This window comes from Phalaenopsis equestris, unplaced genomic scaffold (genome assembly GCF_001263595.1).
Source record: "Phalaenopsis equestris unplaced genomic scaffold, ASM126359v1 Scaffold000002, whole genome shotgun sequence".
Lineage (NCBI taxonomy): Eukaryota > Viridiplantae > Streptophyta > Magnoliopsida > Asparagales > Orchidaceae > Phalaenopsis > Phalaenopsis equestris.
Genome location: NW_018164444.1, coordinates 51,901,436 through 51,924,768, shown reverse-complemented (window position 1 = coordinate 51,924,768; position 23,333 = coordinate 51,901,436). Strand labels below are relative to the sequence as shown.

General features: G+C 34.7%; 2 protein-coding genes across 4 annotated transcripts; one reads left to right on the top strand and one right to left on the bottom strand.

Annotated features, from left to right (window-relative positions):
- Positions 1–2,836: 2,836 nt before the first annotated feature.
- On the bottom strand, positions 2,837–11,584 carry LOC110033679 (CASP-like protein 4A1). Its single transcript, XM_020737737.1, has 3 exons — positions 11,149–11,584; positions 10,930–11,065; positions 2,837–3,034 (listed from the first exon to the last, which is right to left on the bottom strand). The coding sequence occupies exons 1-3, from the start codon at positions 11,532–11,534 to the stop codon at positions 2,843–2,845; spliced, it is 714 nt and encodes a 237-aa protein (XP_020593396.1). The 5' UTR covers positions 11,535–11,584; the 3' UTR covers positions 2,837–2,842.
- Positions 11,585–13,828: 2,244 nt separating this feature from the next.
- On the top strand, positions 13,829–23,067 carry LOC110039536 (peroxisomal membrane protein PEX14-like). Of its 3 annotated transcripts, none has more exons than XM_020744637.1 (12): positions 13,829–14,048; positions 18,691–18,926; positions 19,030–19,078; positions 19,673–19,854; positions 20,295–20,481; positions 20,599–20,745; positions 21,346–21,377; positions 21,470–21,512; positions 21,631–21,698; positions 22,226–22,270; positions 22,365–22,433; positions 22,529–23,067. In XM_020744637.1, the coding sequence occupies exons 1-12, from the start codon at positions 13,988–13,990 to the stop codon at positions 22,946–22,948; spliced, it is 1,539 nt and encodes a 512-aa protein (XP_020600296.1). In that variant the 5' UTR covers positions 13,829–13,987; the 3' UTR covers positions 22,949–23,067. The 3 variants fall into 3 exon arrangements, with proteins under 3 accessions (XP_020600296.1, XP_020600295.1, XP_020600294.1); XM_020744636.1 differs by having other exon boundaries at positions 21,346–21,404; positions 22,365–22,430; XM_020744635.1 differs by having other exon boundaries at positions 21,346–21,404.
- The last annotated feature ends 266 nt before the right edge of the window (positions 23,068–23,333 follow it).

Here is a 23,333-nt window from a genome sequence, read left to right as displayed (position 1 = left end):
ATGGGACCCTCTTTATTTTCATGATTAAGTAAAAGCTAAACTCCATTTCTAAGCAACAATAATAACGATGGGTAACTATGTCGTTATTAGTAAGTGTAAATTCAGTAATAATTTTTGTCCCTGAAGTTATGACTATGTGTTTGTTTTTTAGATTTCTTTGCTTATTCTATGCTACTTAAAAAGGAATTTTTATGTATAATTCAAATATGTTTGTTACCTTCAACATAGAAACATTATTAACCCAATGAGCTTCAACTTATATTAAAGTATTTTGATAATCATAAACAAAAACAAATTTTAGTTAACAATATTTGGAATATTTTTTTTGCATGTTAGAGTACTATCATTTCAAAAACAAATTAGATGAGAAATTTTAATGTTAGGAACACTAGACAATTTATTGTGAATCAAAAGAAGCTTGTAGTTTAAAATTTTTAAACTAGCATGTGATTAGAAGAATTAAAGTGAAGCTAGCTTGAGGTATTTCTAGAGAGAAGATTCAAGATCTTAGATATGCCTTCTAATTGCTTTAGACATGTCTTATTACATGTTTTAGGTGTACATTAAATCAGAACGAACGTAAAATCAAGTATAAAAATGATCATGAACAACCATACCAAACAATCTCCAAAACTAAATTTCATCAAGTTTAGATCGGCTATACAATCATGAATGGTAAGGTCTGATCAATTATGATTTCAAATTATTTCGATTAATTTTTTCAAGATTGAGAGATTAAACAATGATACTTGACCTTAGAATTATATTATAGGACACTTGTTGGAATGTACATTGCAATGGATCAACTTGTATTACATAAGATAATTAAAAAGTTAAACTAATCATACTATAAAATGCATTTCATACAACGTTATTAACATGTACGTCCTAAGCCAACTAATAGTATTAAATTACCTTAATTATAAAAATCTGATCTTAATATTGTATTATATAACATGTATTGTATTATATGTTCCATTTTATATTGGTACAATAGCAACATGATTAATTTATACTCGAGAATGAAACTAATCGTACAACACATTGATTACGATAATTCAAAATTCGAACTAATCATACTATATAACATGTATTATATTTTACAAATCAATTTCAACCGATTGTATTGCACCATCTTGATCATATTATACCGAAATATATTTAAAATTTTATTTGAATATGCACTTTGATATATAAGCAATTTGAAACACCAAGTATAGAGAGGATTCTTGCTAGAAGCTCAAATGGTCACACATCCAATGCCTTGAGAAAGGGATTTTAAAGAGATCATTTTCGATCTTCTCCACTCATATTCCTCGTGGAATAAATATATGGATGTTCGAGAGCTAATGTTATGTGTGTTTGTGGGGGATCTCTAATCTCTGAAATAGTTGGGATCCTAGTTGTAATTAGCCATGGTTAGAGTACTTTCAATTTATTTTCAAAAGCACACCAATTCACTGTCCTCTTAGGTGACATATCTTTCAAAATCAAGGCATATGATAAACTCATATATTTCTTACCATTTGATGTTGATAACTACAAGGAACATGCTAAATAATAACCAAAAACTCATCATGAAAACTATAAATAGGTATTTACTTTAACTCACTTGACATTTTCCACTCTTGGAAAAAAAATAACTCTTAAAGTATTTCACACTACAACCAAAACTCCTCCCCCAAGCACAATTTTCATATCACCAAAAAATGGTACTAGACCATTAGCTACAATGATGACAATAGCATTTCCCATCAACATCTAGAGACTAAATGGTGTCCTCTGAATAGGGCCAGTCTGTGAGTTAGTCTGTGAATTTAGCTTGAAGATCATTAATGGCTCAAAAACTTCTTTGAATTTTAGCTCAAATCGACATAAACAAGCCGAGCTATGAGCCAAAACTTTGGATCAAATTTTTCTCAAGCTAATTTCGAGCCATGCACAGATCGACTCAAACTAGCTCGAGATAGGAAGATTATTTTTTATTTATAAAAATTATATATAATGCTATATAAATCAAATATAATAACCTACTAGCCAATTTTGATCTGAAACAGAACAAGTAACTCAATTTGAGGCATCTTGTTTCAATTTCTAGTTGGATCAAGCCGAGCTCGATTCGATTTCGAGCCGAGCTGGCTTGAAATCAAACATAATGATCCACACGCCTATTTCGAACCGAACTCAATCGATTCAAGCCGATTTTAAGCCAACCGGCTCTACCTCCGACTATCTTTATCTGCAATAGCGCATAAAATTTGTTAGCAACTATGAAATTTAAGCAGTTTATTATCATAGTAGAGATAAAATTAAGCTCCTTTCACATCCATGGCTGTTCTACCATCACATTACCTACTAATATCCAAAAATTTGACAAAACTACTGATTTAATTATCAACAAATGCTTTGATTCCCCGTCTTCTTAGGTGTGTCATGTCTTTCAGTTATCAAGTTCCATCTTATCATTCCAAGCTAAACAGAAATGACTAAAAAAACAAGCAGCAGCTCAATTCAAACCTGCAAATACAGTTTGCATATTATTCAAAATCATAAACCAGCATTAATTCTGCACATTATAAAACAAAAACTCCAATAAGAATTTACATGTACAAACCAGCTCTACAAATTGCACTTCTGAACACACAAGTCTTAGAAAACATGCTTAAAATATGTTAAAACTTTCTTCAATTCAGCATATGGACTGATGTTAAACTCTACAAATCCCCTCAATACAATGATTTTATTTTCAGATCCCAAAAACAGGTAAAAACAAGGTTAGAATCCTCTAAGACATATTTTTCTATGTTCTAGCAACCAAATGAGTAACTTACAAGGCCGGCATTTAGATGGAACGGTTGAAGAGGTTGTAAGCAGAGATGAGGGAGCTGACTGCAAAAGCAACAAATGCTAAAAAAGATACTGCAACCGAACCAGAGATCATATTAGGAAAGGGATCAGTCCCCCAATTTGTAACCCAGTAGTTCGTTCGTGCGGTAGCAGATGACGATGCGGAGATTAGAAGGTAAGCCAGTATCTGTCATAAAATTAAACATTTAAGGCAGATCTTTGCATCTGTTAATATAACAAAGTTTATAAAAGGTTTTAGCAAGCTTCAGCCAAGGCCCAGGTTTTTTAGTACAATCTAAAAGAAAAGGGAATAACAAACAGAAAGAATATACTTAACCTACTAAGGTTTGCTAGTATAAAAAAAATTAAGGATGCAGTAGTCTAAAGTTTATGTAGATGTGATGATAACGACATGACATTGCAATAACCTTCAAGTTTATGAGGTAACCCACCCTAGTGATACTCCAAACTTATCCTCATTACAGAAATCTTTTTAGTTCTCATTTCTTTGAATAGTTTTAATAAGGAATTTTATCCGAAAAAAACAATTACAATTCTATCTGAAAGTTTTGATTAATGATAAAAATGCATGAAGTCGGATATCAAACTATATATCGTACTGAAAAAGGAAGATCGAGATTAGGATGATTAAAAGGTTGCAGAGATTAGAAGGTAAGCGAGTATCTATCATAAAATTAAGCATTTCAAGCAGACTTTTGCCTCTGTTAATAATAATAAAGTTTCTAAAGGGTTTAAAAAAGCTTCTGCAAAGACAAAAGTTTCGATCATAAGCCAAAAAAAAGGAGAAAACAAACGGAAATAATCTCCTTTTACCTACTAAGGCCTGCCAGTATTAAAAGGCACAGTATGCCTGCAAGTTTTTGTTGTTGGGATGATATAGAGGTGGAATTGCAGTAACGTTCAAGCTTATATGGTAACCCACCAGCATCCCCTAATTATACTCCAAACCTGTCCTCATCACATAAAACTTTTTTTTTTTTTCCTTTGAATAGTTTTAATAAAGAAATTCATCTTAAAACAACTATTACACTTTGATCTAACACTTTTGAACTATAATAAAAATGCAAGATATGGGATATGAAACGATAGACCATACTGAAAAAACAGATCCAGATTAGGATGAAAGAGAATATGGAAATTTAAAGGTCATTGTTATTCAAATAGATTCTGTGATGTCAGAAATGTCAAATATGACCTCCACAAGTAAATAGATTGCAAACGGTGATAATCAAGGGTTTTAACGGGGAACAATGAGGCAAGAGTACTGAATTGGACGAATATTTTCATTTTTAAGTTAATAAAGCAATTGCATGTGAAAGCAATTTGGTGGGATATATCCTTAGTGTACAGTTCAAGGCCAGTGATCGGGGTTTGCGAGAGGGAAAGGAACGGGATGCTCAGGCTGCTATGGAGTTGGAAACCTATGGAGTTGGAAACCCAAGTAATCGCACGGGAAAGCCCCCATGCCTCTAAAGTGGATGGGGCGGTAATATGACCAGCATGGGTCAAGTTATGATGAATGTTGTTCAAGAAAAAGAAAAGGTAGTTGCTTCTTCTGCAGGTGTGCAAAATCCCCACTCTTTCGAGGATCACAAGGCTAATGTGCAGAATTGCACGCAAGGAGTTCGTGGTGTTGTTCCTGACAGTGCCAAGGCCTCCACTGAAGGTACTGCAACTCGAAGCTCCATCCCTAGTTCCAGGATAGCCCTAGTACCCTGACAAGTGTTGGGGGACCATAAGAGCATGCTGGCAAAATGATTGAAGATTCCGCTCAAGCTTCCAACAATAGGTTGGCCAATAGACGTTGGGAAAAAGGCACGGGAGCATGGCAACAACATGATCATATACCTATCAGTGACGAGTATGACTTGAAGAAAATCTCAGCGGATGGTGTTACAGTCACACTGAATGATGTTGCTATTGACAGAAATGTGAGAAAGTTAGAAAAAGCCATTGTGGTTAAACTTCTGGGGAGAAGGTGCCCTATGCCACCTTAATGAGCGAGCTTGAGCGTAAATGGGCTCAATTTGGAGAGTTTCAGCTGGCCTTAATTAGAATGGATTCTTTCTTCAGCAATTTTCTTGTAAAGAAACGGGGACGTAGTCTTGAGAGGTGGGCCTTGGACTGCTTTGGGGAGTATCTTGGCCCTTGATAAGCGGTCGCCAATTTTTTTTCAAATTCCCTAGATGGCCTATCCCCTCCAGTTTGGATATGCTTACCGCAACTTCTATTATTATATTGGGACAATGAAAATATTGTTCGCATTGCCGTGATTGTCAGAAAGCCTTTATGACTTGATGCTCAATCTTCTAACTGGAAATGCGGCATGTATGCACGTGCTTGCATCAAATTGGATTTGTCGAAAAAACTATCAACCGGGGTCTGGGTAAATGGTGGGAACGGGAAACTCTTCCAGTAGGTTGAGAACGAAAGAATTGGACAGTTTTGCTTTAACTGTGGCTTAGAGGGACATAAGCATGACAAATGCCAAACCAAATTGAATTGCCAACCTCCTCGGTGTGGAGGAAACCACGACCCCAGCTGCGCATAATGCAACCACATTGATGACAAATGTGCTTGGAGAGAGGCCCGGGAAGGGTGCCCAGCAGAAAATGCCGTTCAGTAGACTGAATGGGATCAGTTCAGCCAACCAACTGTCGGCAGTGGGGAAGGAAAGGAAGCAACAATCCCCGGTTGAGAAAACAAGCCCGAGGAATAAGGATACAGTGTGTGGATCCTGGTGACTAACCAAAAACCGAAAACCGAAACCCATAAAAGGTAATCCTGCCGCAAACACCAATTCCAACGGTCCCAAAAAAATCTTTCCGAAATAAGCAGTAGGGAGGGGAACTCTTCCCCTCCAATAGAGAAAGCGGCAATCTGCTTCGTCGGGTAATAATCCCAGCAATTCTAAAGGCAGCCACCCCAATGGGCATCCACCAAATCCCCCCTCCGCATCTCCAGAAGACATCTCGACGGCCAAATTCTAAGAGACTTGAAAAGCAAACACAAAAGGAACGCTGATGGAGTTTCTAGACCTCACTTCGACAAAGAAATTTGGCAGCTGAGCCAGATTAAACCCATTCCTCGGAAAAGGAAAATCAACCCACAAACCTTGTCGACATGTCCCCTTTGGTGTAAAAATGAGCCTGGTCCTTGCTTCGAATTGCAGGGTTGCTCGCAAAGCAACCGTGGGCAACTACCTCCAACACCTTATGACTGCTAATGATATTCATCTCGTGGGACTTCTTGAAACCAAGGTGGATAGTATGAGACGTAGTGATGTTGATAAAATTTTGGTTATCGGATGGGACTTCTTCCATCAACCTGCGGTTAACTGCTCTGGTAATATTCTTGTCTTATGTTGCAGGAATTTTGTCCAATTTCGGTTGCTTCTTGCCAACCAACAGCTCATTTTGGGGTAAACCAGCCTACCCGACAACAAAGTGTGGAACATTGCCTTTGTCTATGCAATTTTGCCTTCTAGTTGAGTAAATTTCAAGCAATTATTAAACAAAACTTGGAGTTTTGAATATAATTTTACACATCTATACCTATATTTACATGGATCAACCTATTAATTCATCATCAGAACCTAAACTGAGTTCAGCAAATCGTTGAGCATAAACTGACTTGAATTGCCTATAAGTTTCCGGTCATGAAGAAATGCCCTTGGTTGGCATCCAATTCGCAAAACATGAGTTGAATATGGCCAAGGTGGTATGGATCACCCATGAGACCAGTAGCTGTTGTCAAGGTTGCCATAACCTTTTTGGTGAAATAAAATTTTCAAGAGCCAAAAGTTGTTGAATGGGTTAGAATCTATTTAACTCGTTAGCTCAAGCAATTCATATGTGGCTTATTATTCATTTGATGATTGCAAATCAAAAATAGTGTGGCGCCTAATGTGGTTTGCCAAGTTTTCTTACATGCTACAGGTTAGTTGTAAAGTAGTAAGGATGGCGACAATCATTTATGTGCTCAACTAGCTCAAAAATATATCAACTTGGAAATAAAGCACCTTGGAGCTTTGTATAATTGGCAATGGAATAGCAAGAAGACTATAATGACAAATCAATGAATAAGTGTAAATTATAATGTAAGTGTCTGATGACTAATCTTATGATAAAGATGTTAAAAATCATATTTAAAAAACATTATCAACAAGAGATGAACACGATAAAAAAAAATATATGTTAAAATATATTTATTGTATAGAAGTTACCTTTTAGTACCAACTGTATGATATAAATAAATAAAATTATCTGACAATATTGTTAAATATTATAATTAGGCTAGTAAAATTTATTTAGAATCATGAAAACATACTTTCACATGCTATAGCCTCTAATAAATTGTAAAATAATATTTAGATCATAAAATATGATAGATATATATCATGCGTTATTAGACAGATTGTATGATACTATTAGGATCATATAGCACAACTGACAATAGTACACTAAGATTTGGGTCGAAATAGTTATTATAATGTTCAAAATTAAAATATTAAGATATATAAATAGTATAGCATGATATAAATTGTAAAATATGATATAAAAACTATAGCAAGATGCACTATGATTTGCCAAAATATATTAATTATGAATGTTTTCAAAAGTGTAATAGCTATAATACTTAACTAAGGTAATCGTAATTACTATATGTTAATTGAGCACATTTTTAACAGTGATAATGGCTACATAACCAAAAGCTTCATAGAAAATAATTAATGCAAAAATCATGAAAAAAATAAGTTTATATTATGGGATCTTTTACAGAAACCTTGAAGAAAGATTTAAAGTTTACATCAACATCTCAAAGCTACGCTTAGTTCTTTGAACGTGCTATTTATCATTCTTAGTTTATATTGTAATTAATTGCTCATATTATGTTTATCTTATTACAATCAAGGGTTATAAGGGATTGTGCAAAACATCTTTATAGGTGATAGCCATTGAATTACCTCCAAGGTTCAAGTGAGGATTGATGTGGCTTTAAAGTTAACTTTCATCACCTAATCGTTTATGCAAAAAAGTATCAACTTGAAGAAGGAATGTCGTGACCTAATAGAGAAGGCTTAACCAGCCTATTTCTTGCTTTGAAATAGAAGTTTAGAGCGTGTTTCCATTACCCATTAAGGAAGAAATTGGAGTAAAAAAAAATTTTCTGCCAACATGTGGAGTAAATGAAAGTAGTTTGTCATGACAAGCTTTAATGTGGGTTCTGATGTCGAGTTAGGCTAGGCAGAGATGTAGGACAATGATGACCAAGGCAGACCAAACCACATAAAAAATCAGCTGTCCTATTGCTGTATAATTTAGTTTACTTAGTTGTGTATTTATAATTTATATGTCATCATATTTGTATAGGGATCTACTTGATTATCTTATAGAATGTTTACTAGAGAAAGGCTGAATTGGCTTGACCATTAGAATAGACTTTGATAAGGTGGTGTGGCTGGATAGAAATAGAGATAAGAGAAGCCATTAGTTAGTGGATTAGAGCCAAAAATGAGTCCACTTGGTGGTGACTTAGGATTTGTGGGCTTGCACTGTTGTGCAAAGACAAGAATTTGTTAGTCGATGTTCGTATATGTTTCTAATCTGTACTTCGTAAAATTGTTGTGGGGACCTTATCCGATCGCACTGATGCAATTATTGAACAATTTTACATGTTCGGATATAATTTTATCAAATGAGCACCCATGTTTGCATCAGCAAGCTAATCAATTCATCATAAAAGCTAGAACCAAGTTTAAAAAGTCATTATGAATCAACATGAACTACCTATAACCGAGTTCGCTAGGCTTCTAGTCAACCAGAGCCAATTTTTTGCCCAAGCAGCTTGTTGCTTGACCAAAGGTATTTGTCCTCCCCAATCATAGTCGAGTATATAAGCTGAAACCATTTCTATAAATCTATTTAAGATCATCCCTCAGAATATCTCTCATTTAAAATTCTTTCTTAACTCAATTTGACTCATCCTTCTCAGTCTAAGGGTCAACTAGGCTCTCTATAAATCAACCCACCAAAACCTTTGTATCTCTTCCCTCTCTATTAGCCAACCTGTATATCAATATCTCTAGTAGAGTCTAGATAACATTCAACAAATAATATTTGATCCAACACCAACCCTTCTTTCACAGCCTCAAAACAAAATAACAATGAGATCAACAATCCAATATAAGGTTTGAAATCAAGATACCTATGTTCAATGAATATAACCGGCAAGAAATAAAATTTCTTGTTCAACAATATTCAGCTTCCATGGTAATGCACTGAAATTTTCATTTTGACAATAGAATGATTTCTAGCAAGGAACTATGCGTAACATAGAAAATCCAAAATACTCCCATCGTCAATCTTCTGGATAAATTGCACATTTAGAAAATTTCCATTCGATTGGGGCAAATGCAAAATAGAAGCAAATCACATGCCTCTCGAAGTACCATGCTAATTGTCTGTTTGTGCTACGATTGTAAACTTTCTGCAATTTCATGAGAAAACCAAACTGCAATTCTGCTTATTGAGAAAGATAACTTACAAGGAACAGAGTATTTTGCGCTCTTCTAAAGAGAATAAAAATAGATATAGATTGTTCTCTATCCTTTCTTGGGGAAAACTACTAAAGCAGATAAATCCTAACAGATTAGAGAACGAATGATAAAAAAAGTTGGCAGAATCAAACTAGAGGGGTTCAGGATCAATTTCAAAAAAAATATCGCAATATGCATTTGGAAATGGTTATTTGGCACTCTCAATCGATTGGCCAGCTCAATATTTCATGGTGAACAGCAGCAATGAAAGATAATCAATAATTATCAAATATACATTTACTATGCGAAACATATTTTTGGAAATGTTGATTGAATAAGCATAAATTTAATCTACCTAAAGGGTTTATATAGAAATTTATCGTCATTAATCCAATAGGAATTAGTAAATTCTGAGATGGTTAAATCATAGAAACAATTTGGTATAAGATTTATTATTCAGATAAACCCCTCTGAAATTGTTTGAAAATTTTTTTCATGATTTAAATTTGTTAATTTAGGTAGAGGTTGAATAATAATATTTGATGAATATTACAAATTTACACCAGTACAACCAAATTTCGTTTAATAAAAAATATATTATTGTAATTACCATGCCAAATTAGTCTATAATTACTATATTAGTATTCATCAAATAATTATAAACTTTTTTAAAATTAATTAATTATTAATTAGAATTATATTAAACTAAGTAAACAATAATCAACATTTTAAGGCAAACTATTCAAGCATTAATTCATTATTCATTCAATCAAATCAATTAAAAATTACTTTCACCTTAATTAAATTAAAATAAAAATGAATTTTATAAAATACCATTATTTACATTGCAAATGGGTGAAGTCCGAATTTAGTAAATTCGTGGATTTAAGAGGCTTGTTTGGTTGCAAGATGAATTTAACTTGAATTGGATTTAGAAAATGCTATAAATCTGGATTTATCAAATTCTTTGAACTACCAGATTTTACTAAATTTGAATTTATGAGCAAAAAAAAAAAAAAGAAATTCGGATTTAACCGTCGCAATTCATATATATACATTTAACCGTTTGGTTGGATTTATTTTGGTTGTTTGAATTTACGGTAAATCTATAAATCCAGAGTAGATCCTATCAGAAAGGCGGGAAAATTATTACGTCCGGATAAGCTGTATCCAGAAGGAGCCAGATTGATAGTATTTTGTGTTATTATTGGTGGCATTACTGTGTAAATAGCACCAATAATACCACAATACTCAAGTCATTCCCACAGAATCTGGATGTAATAATCACTCCTACAAAGAGCCCCTTATTTAGTTTAACCTGTCCAAAATGAATGGTTTGAAGGATTTAATTTAAATTCCCCTTAAATCTAAAATGCAATCCCAGAAGTTTGTGAAACTTATAGCACTCACTCAACAATCTTCCTAATGAATGATAACATTAACAGCAACGAGGTAGAGCCGTGAATATACCACTAACCATCTTCCAGGTTTAGAGAAAAAGGAATCAATGAGATGCAACATACCTGATCCATAGCGAAATTGAAATAATTCCCCATCGGACGGCGGATGATGTGCTTCTTGCTGCTCATATGGTGGACCTCCGCATATGCCTGGAACCCGGCGTACACGAAACCGATCACATTCACCGAAAGGCAATACCTGCACCATACACACCCGAGAGAGCTGTAGGTTAGTAGTGGATCATCCGATCTCGACAATCCGAACTAGGAAGAAACACATACCGGTATTCCTTATAGATATTGAAGGCATCAGTAGTCCAGCCCCTATCCTTGTCAGCCGCCATAACCGAGAATGAGATGAGGCAAAGCGCAGCGGCCACCATTCTCGCCGCCACATCCACCCTTCTCACAGTCACCGCCAGCCATCGCCGCCGCAGGATCCAGCTCACCACCTTCGAGTTCTCCGCTTCCGCAGCCTGCCTCACCTCCACAGGTGCACGAACCGCTGCTTTAGCCGCTACCGGCGACAACAATAAAGCCGGTGCGGGCTCTCCGCCTTCAAGCGGACGAATAACGATGGCCTTAGAGCTGGGCGGTGGATCCACCGCGTTCCGGACCGGAGATCGGAGTGGAGGGCTCATGGCCTTCTCCACCGTCTCTGTCGCCATTAGGAGAATTGTTTAAAGAAAAGCTTGCTTATGGTTACCTATTCACACACACACACACACATATGTGGAGGCTATTATTTTCTCCAATTACTTCTAATGTGTAATAATTTTCATGCCACACTGATTATCTTTTTGGCGCAGTTTGATGCAGCTGTTTATAGAAAAATAACTAGTTTTCTATACCTCAACCAAAAGTGAGGTCAACACCTTGTTTGGTAAAACTGTTTAAAAAAAGACTGTAACAGTGAAATTTTTATAACTCCATAAGCCAATTTTTTTATGTAATAAATTAGTGAAACTTGAAAGTGTTAATTATATAATAAATGTAATTGTTGGGTAATTAGTTAATAATTATTATGTAATAATACGTAAGCTCATCTTCTCACAAATGCAATAAAAGAGGAAGTTCGTATTTATGTCAAAATCAATTCAACTCCATTTTAGGAGGACGATGCTCGGGAAGATGACGGGAACAAATCTTAGAGGAACACAGGGAAAAAAAAAGTACCGTTGTTTGCAGGAACACAGGGGAGCATATCTTGGGAAGAGGAAGATCAGGGTTGCTGAAAAGAAGGAGATGGAAATCTTCGCTCAGGAAGAGAACGATGCTCGGGAGCTGAGGAGATTCGGAAAGGGGAAGATGCGCTCGTGTTTTAGGTAGAGTTGAGGGCACGAGCATAAAACCAATTTAAGACATTTGTCGTGAAGCTGGGCCACGGGTAATCTTCTGCGTTCGGCTTTCCGTTTTATTTGCGACCGCAGCTGGACGAGACGCCGCCCCAAACGCGAAATAATCACGGGGCGGTTCCGAGGAGCAGGCAGAAAGCTGCGCCAAACAGACCCTAAGGCTCACGCAGTAAGAGGGGGATTCGAACCTCCGGCAAAAGATATCAAACCAAAAGGCTGAAATATGCGACACATAAATAAATAAATAAATATACATACATACATACATACATATAATAGCTTCTTTCATTCACTTTTTTAAAAGAAATGAGGGTCGCACCTAAAAATTAAGTAAGAAGCCGTCTTGTGAGCCAACTCGAACTCAACTCGATAAGTGGTTTGTGAGTCGATGAACTAAAAAGTAAAGCTCAAACAAGTTCCAACTCGACTCATTATCTCATTAATTGACCCGCTTAAAAAATATATTAATATAAAATATAGTTAAAATATATTAAATTTGAAGATTTTACTTTAAAATATATCATCCAACACGAATCTCAATACATGACACGGATCCCGATATGATATTTTGAGCAAGAAAAGTTCAAATATTGATAAAAATTCATCCAGAGTTTTGATTTCAACAAACTTATAGTCAAGCTGACCGACTCGATGAGACAGACCTAATGATATGAAAACTAGTTTAATCCGAGTCAAATCAAGCCCAGATCAAGTCATTAAACCACCCTTAGAAGATTTTCGGACATATTTGGAGGGTCAAACAGAAATCGACACTAGTAAACTTATACTCGAATCGAGCATCTCAACAAGACAAATACAACCAGCCCAAGATCACTCAATTCTGACATCGTCAAGGCACTCAAAATGTTCATTAAATGCTACATGATCGAAGGAAACTCTCTAGATCGTCCAATCAAAATGGTTAATATTCTTGCATTAATTACAACGAGAGCACTATAAATAGAACCCCACCATTCACATGTGGAAAATACTTGAGAGCGAAATTGAGGCTTTGAGAAAGAGTTCAAGTCCAACATCATCTCTGCCATCGTCGATCGCCGTCGACCGCCACCAACTTCCGTCGACCACCGCCGATCACCGCGGACCTCCGTCGACCACTGTCAGCCCTCGTCGACCATTGTCGGCCTCTGTCGAACACCGCCAACCTCTGACGATCACCATCGACCTCCGCCAAACGTTCTCGACCACCACTAACTACCATCGATCACTACCAACCATACGTCGTCAGTCGACGTTGTAATCTGAAAAAATATAATTACTCATTCCCGTCTATGGAACAAGAGATTTTTGTAATCAGCAATTAATAGTGGATTTTTACAGTTGGGTCAGACACTATGGTTTTTACCTTACAGGTTTTCCAAGTAAAAACTTCTGGAATAATCACCGCTTGTTTCTTTTTCATCTGTGTGTGAATGCTGAACTTTCGTACAATGTTAAGACAATAGTTCGTTACCTACCGTCGTGAATTTTCTAGCAAGTATAAAAAATATTAACAATATTTAAAAATAAATATTTATATTTTTAAATTAAATGATTTATTATTAATTCATTCCAAAATAATAGAATTAATTTAGTTGTCCGTCCAACCCTGTCGAGTTGAGGACGTTGTAGTGTCGCATGCGGCGCAGGGAAGAGGTCGGTTGTGCTTATCATTTGGCCCGTACGCACGCGCACGCGCACGCGCACGGCTATGTTCTCTAGAGCTTAGAGAGAAGACTTAGCCGCAACTGTCGTCGGCGGCGAGAATGGCCACACAATCGCCGGTTCTAAAGGGCGGCGGAGCAGATGATAAACCCCTTCGCGAAGGTGAATTCTCGTTTTTTTTTCCAATAATTAAGCTCTTTTACTGGTCGTCTAGGGCACCTTTTGGCTTCTGGTTTTTGATTTTTAGTTTAGTGACATAAATTTGAAAGAGAACCTTAAAGAGAGGGTTATATTAGTATTTTAGAAAAAAATTTAATGACAAATGCTTTACAAAGAAACTTAGATTTTAAAACTTCATTTACCTTGTTGATTTTAGAAGTGCACAAGTCATCACAATTGATCTTTATGATATTTGGATTACGGTTTTTTTTTAAAGATTGTCCGTTCAAAATGATATGTCATATTTGTATGATTAGCTTATTTTGAAATTTTGAAATTTTTTTCCTATGTGAATTAGTCATATCGGTCTTTAGTAGTATCTATGAAGAAGTATATTAGAATTTCAGTATCTTCATTAGTTGCTTCATTTCATGTTTTTCATTGGAATGATTTGTATGAAGATATTCCTAAAAAATTCATGTTTAACTATTATAATTATAAGTCAATTGTTGATTTGAACATGAGATACATAGGATTTAAATTAGATGATAACATAATGCTATGCTTTAATTTAAAAAGATTTCTTTGGTGGATTTAAAGAAATTAAATGTGAAAAAGAGATGAGGTTATTTAAAATTATGCAATGCATCCAACATTGAAGTTCTAGGAAGTTTTGCATTTGCTTTGTATTCAATTTTTCAAATTTGACTTTTTTTAATAAACATACAACCAATATTATGGTTTTTTCTCCATCCTTCTATTTGTAAAGTTGTACCTAACATTGCTAGATAATTCCATTTAACTTGTTCCTGAAGCTATACTTAATGATAATATTGTGTCCACTGCTCATGGTGGATTATAAAGATTTGTTTTGGAGAGAAAACAAGAAGAGTGGAAATAAAAAAAAGATATCCATCTCGTCAGCTGTCTTTGGTGGTTAAACTAGAAAGGGCCCTAACAGAACTGAAATGTTGTAGACATTCTTAAGGCACTATGACTGTCTTTGGTGCTTGGAATCATTGTAGGCACTCACCAAAGTAAAGTAAGGAATGAAAATGAAATAATGATATCTCCAAATGAACTTATTTTCATCATTAAGAAGGCTTTTGAAGCTTAAAAAACTGATCATTACACCACACTGGGTAAATGAATTTTTAAGTTCCTTTGCATTCAAAATTTCAAATGTTGCTAAATAAGTGATCTTAAACACTGTACATGTTGAACTTTGTATTCTGGACTGTGCTTGCTATTTGGAGGCTTGCTCAGGTATCGATTTAAGGGCCATTTGGTTTGCTGCAAAAGGTTCGCACTGCATCACTTTTGTAGGAGTTTAAACATTTGGATATTTGGTCGGATGAATTTCAAATGCAGTATAAAATTACAATGCATTTGAAATTCATTATCGAGTTCATTTTAAATGTATTCAAATTCATTGGATTATGGTGAATTTCAAATATGCTACTTTATGTTAGGTATTGCTTGTTGTCGCCGAACCTTCAACCCACCGTTCCTACCACCACTCATTCCCGCCAACCATTTGCTTCCATTGTGGCCCGCTGGTGCTATTGCTCTCCCGCCACCCACTACCCACCGCCCACCACCCGATACTGCTCATAGCTTGCCACTCTTTTTGCCTCCATCCGTAGTTTGTCATTGCCACCACCGCAGCAGCTTGTCGTTATTGCCACTGCCCTCTTGCCTGCCGTTTACCAGTCGCAACTGTCGTTGCCATAGACTGTCGTCCATTACTTGTGGCCGCCGACCGACATTGTATTTTATATTGATTTTATTTTTCTTCAAATCAAACATAAAAATGTGCAATCTTGCTTTTATTTTACACTGAAAACCAAACAACTTCAATATATTCTCGATACAATACATTGTTATTATGCTACTTTTCTTTTTCACTGCATACCTTGCAGCCCGATGCACATTATTACCCTAAATTCTTGACATTACGCCGAGTCATTGTATATGTGAAGATATATTAAGATCACTTCTATGATATCGAAATGGCAAGAAGCCTTACTTGGAATAAGACATGATTTTAAAGCTTAGGTCTTGATTTATTCAATTTATCTAATTTGACTTTTTTCATAAATAGCATCAAATATTATGATTTTGTCCCTCTTTCTGCTTATAAATTCCCAACTAACACGTTACTAGACAATTCTACGTATTTTGTTCCTGAAGTTGTGCGAAATGATAATATTGTATCCACCGCTAATGGTGGATTATAAAGATTTGCCTTGGGGAAAATAAAAAAGTGATATATAAAAAGATATGCATCTTATTGATTGTCTTTGGTTCCAATGCCCAAGTTGTTTGGAACCATTATAGGCACTCCCCTAGGCAAAATAAGAAGTGAAATTATAATAATATTATCTCTAAATAAACTTATTTCTATCATCAAGAAGGCATTTGAGTAAAAATGTAATCATTATACTAAACCACATTGGGTGAGATGAAATTTTAAGTTCTATTGCATTTCAAGTTTCAAATGTTGCTGAATAGATAATCTTAAACAATGTACATGTTGACCTCTGTATTATGGACTATGCTTGTTATTTGGGGATTGCTTAAACATGGACTTTGTCTCCTCACTTTGCATTCCTCAGAGCATGACTCACATTATCATCTTCAGGTGTTGAAACAAACAAGGAGTCATTGAGTATTTTAAGATATATTAAGAGTCCATCTTTGATGTGAGAAAGATTTGAAATTTATTTCTGAATCTTGGAATTCTCTTGACCCCTTGTCAATAATTTGGGCATATCTCTCATATTTTTCATCAAAATTACATGCTTTTAATTTCTTAGATTTGTAGTTTATTTATGCGTGATCCCCATTTTGGTTGATTTAATCTCATAAGATATAAATCATTTGTAACTGATTACATATGACTATCTTCCAAATTCTATAAGACAAGTCGGCCAATTAAGTAATGTACAAATAAAAAATTTGCATAGCAATTCTACAATGAGAGTTGTCAAAATATTTCTAACAGATGAAGTTTTAGGATGCTAAATTGTTGAATCTAGTTTGAAGTGATCAATTAACAGGAACGAAGATCCTAACAATCATAAAAGTGCAGTGAACATAAATGACAATAATATAAAAGGCAGTGTGAAACTTTGAGTCATTTAGAAGTAATGAGACTTATGCTCCTGTGACATCGGTACAACTTTCTATGTTTCCTATGAGTTCCCCTACGTTATGGTTGACAATCAAAGTCATAATTCTCCATCCCCTATGTCTAGGCCATAAGAAGAGTTGAAAAATACAATTAAAAGAGATTTAAACATACAATGTTTCTCAAGTTTCTTCAGATCTCCTATCTTGGCTGCAATTTCCTAATGACAGTGTATTTATTTCATGAGACTATTGTGTGTTAACCTACTTATTCTTCTAAGTGATGGTTATAAGTTATGGATCACAAGTGATTTAACATTCCATCATGTCTGATTCGAATTAAATTAGGGCAAAAAAGTTAACACATCAACATAGAAAATTTAAAGGCACAAAAAACGTTTACGAAAAAAAGTCATTGTAAAAATAATGAGCAAAACTCTATCTTTACATCACATGAGCATGAAAGCAGATTAGCTACGAAACATGAGATAGAAAAGCATGATATATTTCATTACAAATATTGAAGATATAAATGCAAAAAGGTACATAAACTTACAACTAAGCCAAGTTTTCTCCCCATTACATCTCATCCTCTTCGTACAATGAAATGGTCTCCTCTATCTTCCTCACACCACACCACTCAATCTCTCTCTCATACACAACCTCTCAAATGTCAAAGGAAAACTAATCTTACGAGTATCTCCTCAAGGAAGGAGGAGGAGAAACCTCAAGGTTTGATAAAGAAAGCCAAACTCTTGCTGAAAGAAACCTCCAAACTGCTGCCAAACTCTCTTAGGGCGTTCAAATTCATCTTTTTATACATCACTTGTCAAATTTGGATGCAAAAAGATGCCAAAATAAGACTTCGGTTGGTCTTGGCATAGCTATGCCTGAGTCGGGCATAGTTATGTCGCAGACCGCATAGCTATGCATGATCTTGGCATAATTATGGCAATCACACAGAGAGGTTGGTGTAATTATGCTAGACACATAGAGAAACTGGTGTAATTGCGCTAATCCAGCATTTTTGCCCGCTTGTGTTTTAGCTTCGCAACACATTTTCAACTCCAATAACCTGCAAAATACCATCGAATAACCTTCCATAAGCATAAAATCATGATAAATATGAAAGAAAACATAGTATTTAAATCAAATAACTCATGTAAATTACATCGAATCGATACCCACTTGTTATTTATTTGTTTATTAAATTATTATAAATTCAGCTGTTTTCAAAGTACTTATTTAATGAAACTGCACATCATGCATTTGCGATGTTGTCAAACAAATTTTTTGTCATGTTCTCCTAATATCCATCATGTTAATAGGTTTATTCTATTTAGTTAGGGTTTTAGATTATAATAAGGAATTTCAGCTGGTTCCATAGCTGGCATACAACATAACTAACTTTAATAATATATCGTCTTTTATTTCTCTGTTGTTTTTCATACATTTAGCTATACATAAAATATTTCAATAAACTGATATGATAATAAATTCTCTTTTCTTTAAGGGCCTGAACTATCACAACCAATAGATGAAATTTCAATGAGTCAGGCTGCTGATGGATCTCAGCAAAATCTGCCATTTATAACCCCAGAACCAATAAGAGAAGAAGAAGTGCAAAATGCTGTCAAGTTTTTGTCACATCCAAAAGTGAGAGGTTCGCCTGTCATTTACAGGCGCTCTTTTCTAGAGAGGAAAGGCCTAACAAAGGATGAAATAGATGAAGCGTTTAACCGTGTGCCTGTAATCTTTTTTTTTTTTTTTAAGCTTTTATGGTTATGTTACTTTTTTTCATTTTTTAGTTTTTCCCTGTATATATTTTACCATATGCTTTAAGTATCTACAGGATCCACCTCCGAATGCTACAGCTTCTGATTCTGGAGCCACAAATCTGGGTAATAATTTAAATTATTTGACTTCGTATTGGAATGTTTCTTAATTTAATCTTCAGAGTTGCACATGTATTTTGGTTTGAAGAGGTTGGGTTTGTTAAAAACTCGGTTGTAATTTTATCAGGAGTGTTAAAGTGAAGGGGCATTTGCATACATAGCAACCAAACCTTATATATTTACATATCCAACACCTAAACCTTATTTTTATATTTATATATCTAACACCTGAACTTCAATTTTTAAATACGTACCACCTTACTTATGCAAGAAAAGGTGTATTCCACTTTTTAAGTCGTTAAATAGTGATATTTTGATGTGATATGAAAGATTGTGGTGCTATAAATGTCAAAAGCAAAGTATACATGTTAGATATGTAAATACATATTAATTGGTTGGTATTTATGTAAATGCCCTTAGCATGAATTTTGAAATTGGGGAGACTCAAATTCTAGAATCTATAAACCTATCCAAACATTCCGTCTACATGTCCTATCTTCTCTTGTCACAGTTCTTATGATTCTATTATGGCATTACAAATTTATAGAAGCTATTTTTCCTTGATGTTTAACGACTTTTGTGGTGATTTGGATGTGATAGCTACTCAGCCGAGAACAACTCTTAACCTGCAGCCCGAAGCTGCCATTCAACCTCTCCCCGTTCAAGCTGGTGTTGTTCCTTTGTCTACAACTTTCCATCAACGTAGATTCAATTGGTCCTATGCTTTATTTGCTATTGGAGTGCTTTCTGCTTCTGGAGCTGGAACTGCCGTGCTCTTTAAGGTTTGGAAGATTTACATACGTACCACTCAATTCCTATGTATTTACATGTCTTAACATCTAAACTTCAACTTTTACATATATGCCGCCTTACTATGCATGGAAAGGTGGATTTCACTTTTTAGAAATCAAAAGAGTGATATTTTTTATGTGACATAAAAGATGTGGGTGTTATAAATGTAAAAAGTAGAGTTTTGGTGTTAGATATGTAATTATATAGCAATTGAGTGGTATGTATGTAAATGCCCCTTAAGTTTTTTGTTGGTTATGTCATTTAATAGTCTCTATACTTACTGTTATATTGTACTATTTTGTGATATTGTGCCTAGACCTTGTTATGCTTGCTTTTGTTTTCATTTATTTATTTATGTTGAATCTTCTGAATTATAATAATCTCATTCAGGTTTGTTTTTTTAATCATGTGCCTCATTTCCCGCTTTCAGAAAGTGGTTCTTCCTAGATTAAAAGCATGGATTAGAAAAGTGACAGCTGAGGATGATGCTTCCGAGAAAGAAGACAAATCTAGTAAAAGCCTGGCTGAAGAAACAGCTGAAGCAGCCAAAGCAGCTGCCTCAGCTGCGGCTATAGTTGCAACAGCTAGTCAAGAATTGTTAAATTCAAAAAATGAAGGTAATTTTGTAAATTAACTATGCTGTTCTGTACCTTATTCTTCAGTTAACATTTCTCTTTTTATGATATTTAGTTGCATTGTAAATTTGTAATAAAGCTATTTTACTTTTTTCTTAGATCGAAAATATTTCGAAGCTTTTATGGGAATGATAGAAGTGCAAGTAAAGGAAATTAAAACCATGAATGAAGCTATTCGTAAATTGGAAAAGACAAGAGAGCAAGACCGGCTGATAGAAGAGTATTTCCAGTCCGCTTTGGCGAATGGTAAGCTACTCATCTCATCTGCCTTCGAACATCTGTACTTCAATATCCTATTGAAGCTTTTTCTTTCATGTTTAAGCTTTCAATAGGAATATTGTTTTCGTATGGCTGTTCTCATTTAACAGTACATTTATATCTAATTAGTTGCACTTGATATAACTTAAGAGCCATTTGGGATTTTCTTCATTTTTTTTATCATTATTATTTTTATTTACTTGAAATAAAACATATTTGATATGTTATACAATTTTAAGTTATTTTTAAAAACACTCAAAATAACTTTTAGATGTTTAGCATCTTTAAAAATAAGCTAGTTTGTTTTTGAAGAACAAACATGTAAAATAAAAGGAAAAACAAAGAAGAAATAACAAAGGGCTTGTTTGGGATCACTTTTATTTTATTTTATTTTATTTTATTATAAACACTTAAACATGTTATGCCGTATTAAACGTGTCTTATTTTAAATCAAAATATAAAAAAAACAAAATAAACATTAAAAAAATAAAAAATAAAAGTGATCTCAAGCAGCCCCAAAAGTGATCCCAAACAAGCCTTGAGTGTTTGTTTCACTACTACTGATCTTTATTCTTGTTAAACGTTCAGGGACTACAAACAACTCTTGGAATTCTTCACAGGTCCACCAAACAGATACAACACCAAATGTAAATATAGACTTGTTGGATTCATTTTTTTGCTGTCTTACTCACCTTCTAAAACTATCTTACAGCACGTTAAAGTTAATGGCACACCAAATGCTGAATATGGAAAAGGTTCATACTATTTTAATCATTTTTGATTTTTGTTTTGTTTTGTTTTGTTTTTTTTTTTTTGACCGTTTTCATGGGGAATATATTATTTTGATCGTTCATATTAAATATTATTGGGCAGCTCCTCAATCGTTAGCATCTACTTCTGCGGAGCCCATGACTGCTCCTCACCCAAAATCATATATGGAGGTAAGAGCGTAGAGAATTGCACAATATCATTATTTGTACATGCAAAGGAACTCCATTTTCTTGCTCTTTATCTTCAATTCTAAAGCAAACTTATTTGAATGGTTTATATAGGAAAGTTTGTTAGTGGTCAAATTTCTTGATTTAAATCCCCTTCCTATTTCTTCATTATGAAAATAAACTTGTTTTTCGGGACGTCATTTATTTTTTTGCAACTGCATTTTAGCATTCCCAAATCAAATTTCTATTGTTTTTCTGTTATAATTCATCGGGCAATGAAAATGAGGACATTTATTCACAGTATGATCTACTACTTCTATGTAACCATTATGTGGGCTAATAATATCTGCAATTTAACATTTTTTGTGTTTCTACTCTGCAGGCATCTAATTACATTCCAAAATAATGCTCATCTGAATTCCATATAATCATATACCTCATTTCTTATTCAGAACTATCTCTGTCTATCTCTCTTTCTCTCTTTACTTTGGTAAAATTTCAATAAAAAGCTTAAAATATTGATTTTCCAGATCATGGCTATGGTTCAAAAAGGAGAGATACCCTCAAACATAAGGGTATATAATGCTTTCCCCAACTCTTTTTCTCATGTGGGCTTGACTTGCTTCATACAACTGGATATGAAACAACTTTTAATTTACTGATACTCAGGAGATCGACGATTCACCCCCAAATCCTAATCAATCACCATCTAAACCACTCATAGCGCCAAAAAAGAAGGTCTGGAGCATGTTCTCTTATAAGATTTTTTTTTTTAAAAAAATTGTGTTAATAGTTCACTACTATCTCATTTGGGTGGATATTCTTTCAAACAGCCATGGGAATTTTCCCAACAAAGTCATGTAGAGAATGGACAATCTCAAGATGTTTCTTCGGACCCTTGGTCGAGAAACAAGTCTGTTAAGATCACAGAACTAGAGTCTGAAGATGAGGAGCCATTAAGAAAAATCCCTTACAGCACTGGTGCCAGCGTGAAGCCCTCGAGCCAACGAGTATGGGTCCCTCCCCAGCCACCTTCTGTTGCCTTACCCGAGTCTGCAGCTGCCATCAGACACCTAAAACCATCACCACCTATTCAGGAGCAGCATTCTAATGCGGAGAAGACACCCAATGATGGAATTGCTGCTGGTTCTTCAAACTCAGGTCAGGATATTGAGTCACATGGTAGTTCTTCGGTCGCTCCTCATAATAATGAGATAGCAGAAGAAGAAGAGGGAGCTTATGTTAGTTGCTGAATAAGAAAGCCCAACTCATGGTGAAATAAATGATAGTACGTTTTCTTGCTCCTTGGTTAAAACTAGAAAGAGAATTTGTGTGTAATTTCATATTTGTCTAAATGCCTGCTTTTCTTTAATTTAGGTTTTGTTAATAAGGAATAGGTGGCTATTTGGAAGCAAATAAATTGGTATTTTTAAAATATTTTGAAAATTAAAAATTGTTGGGGGTAGTTCAGAGGAAAAGTATGATCTATTTATGGTTCTGCATGAATTGAATAGCATTGAAATGTCTTTAATAGGTAAAAGTAGTGGTCAAAGGATGGCATTTATATTTCTCAAAATTTACAAGCAGTCAATATAATGCCATTCTTATATGCTTCATCTCCATTGAGAACATCTATTA

Bases quoted from the DNA above. Each gene is read 5' to 3' on its own strand.
- LOC110039536 (XM_020744635.1), top strand. From the start codon at position 13,988: ATGGCCACACAATCGCCGGTTCTAAAGGGCGGCGGAGCAGATGATAAA. The intron at 14,049-18,690 runs GTGAATTCTCGT...CTTTTCTTTAAG, and splicing joins TGATAAACCCCTTCGCGAAG to GGCCTGAACTATCACAACCA. The intron at 21,513-21,630 runs GTTCATACTATT...ATTATTGGGCAG, and splicing joins AAATGCTGAATATGGAAAAG to CTCCTCAATCGTTAGCATCT.
- LOC110033679 (XM_020737737.1), bottom strand. From the start codon at position 11,534: ATGGCGACAGAGACGGTGGAGAAGGCCATGAGCCCTCCACTCCGATCT. The intron at 11,066-11,148 runs GTATGTGTTTCT...TGTATGGTGCAG, and splicing joins AATATCTATAAGGAATACCG to GTATTGCCTTTCGGTGAATG. The intron at 3,035-10,929 runs GTATGTTGCATC...ATTTTATGACAG, and splicing joins TCAATTTCGCTATGGATCAG to ATACTGGCTTACCTTCTAAT.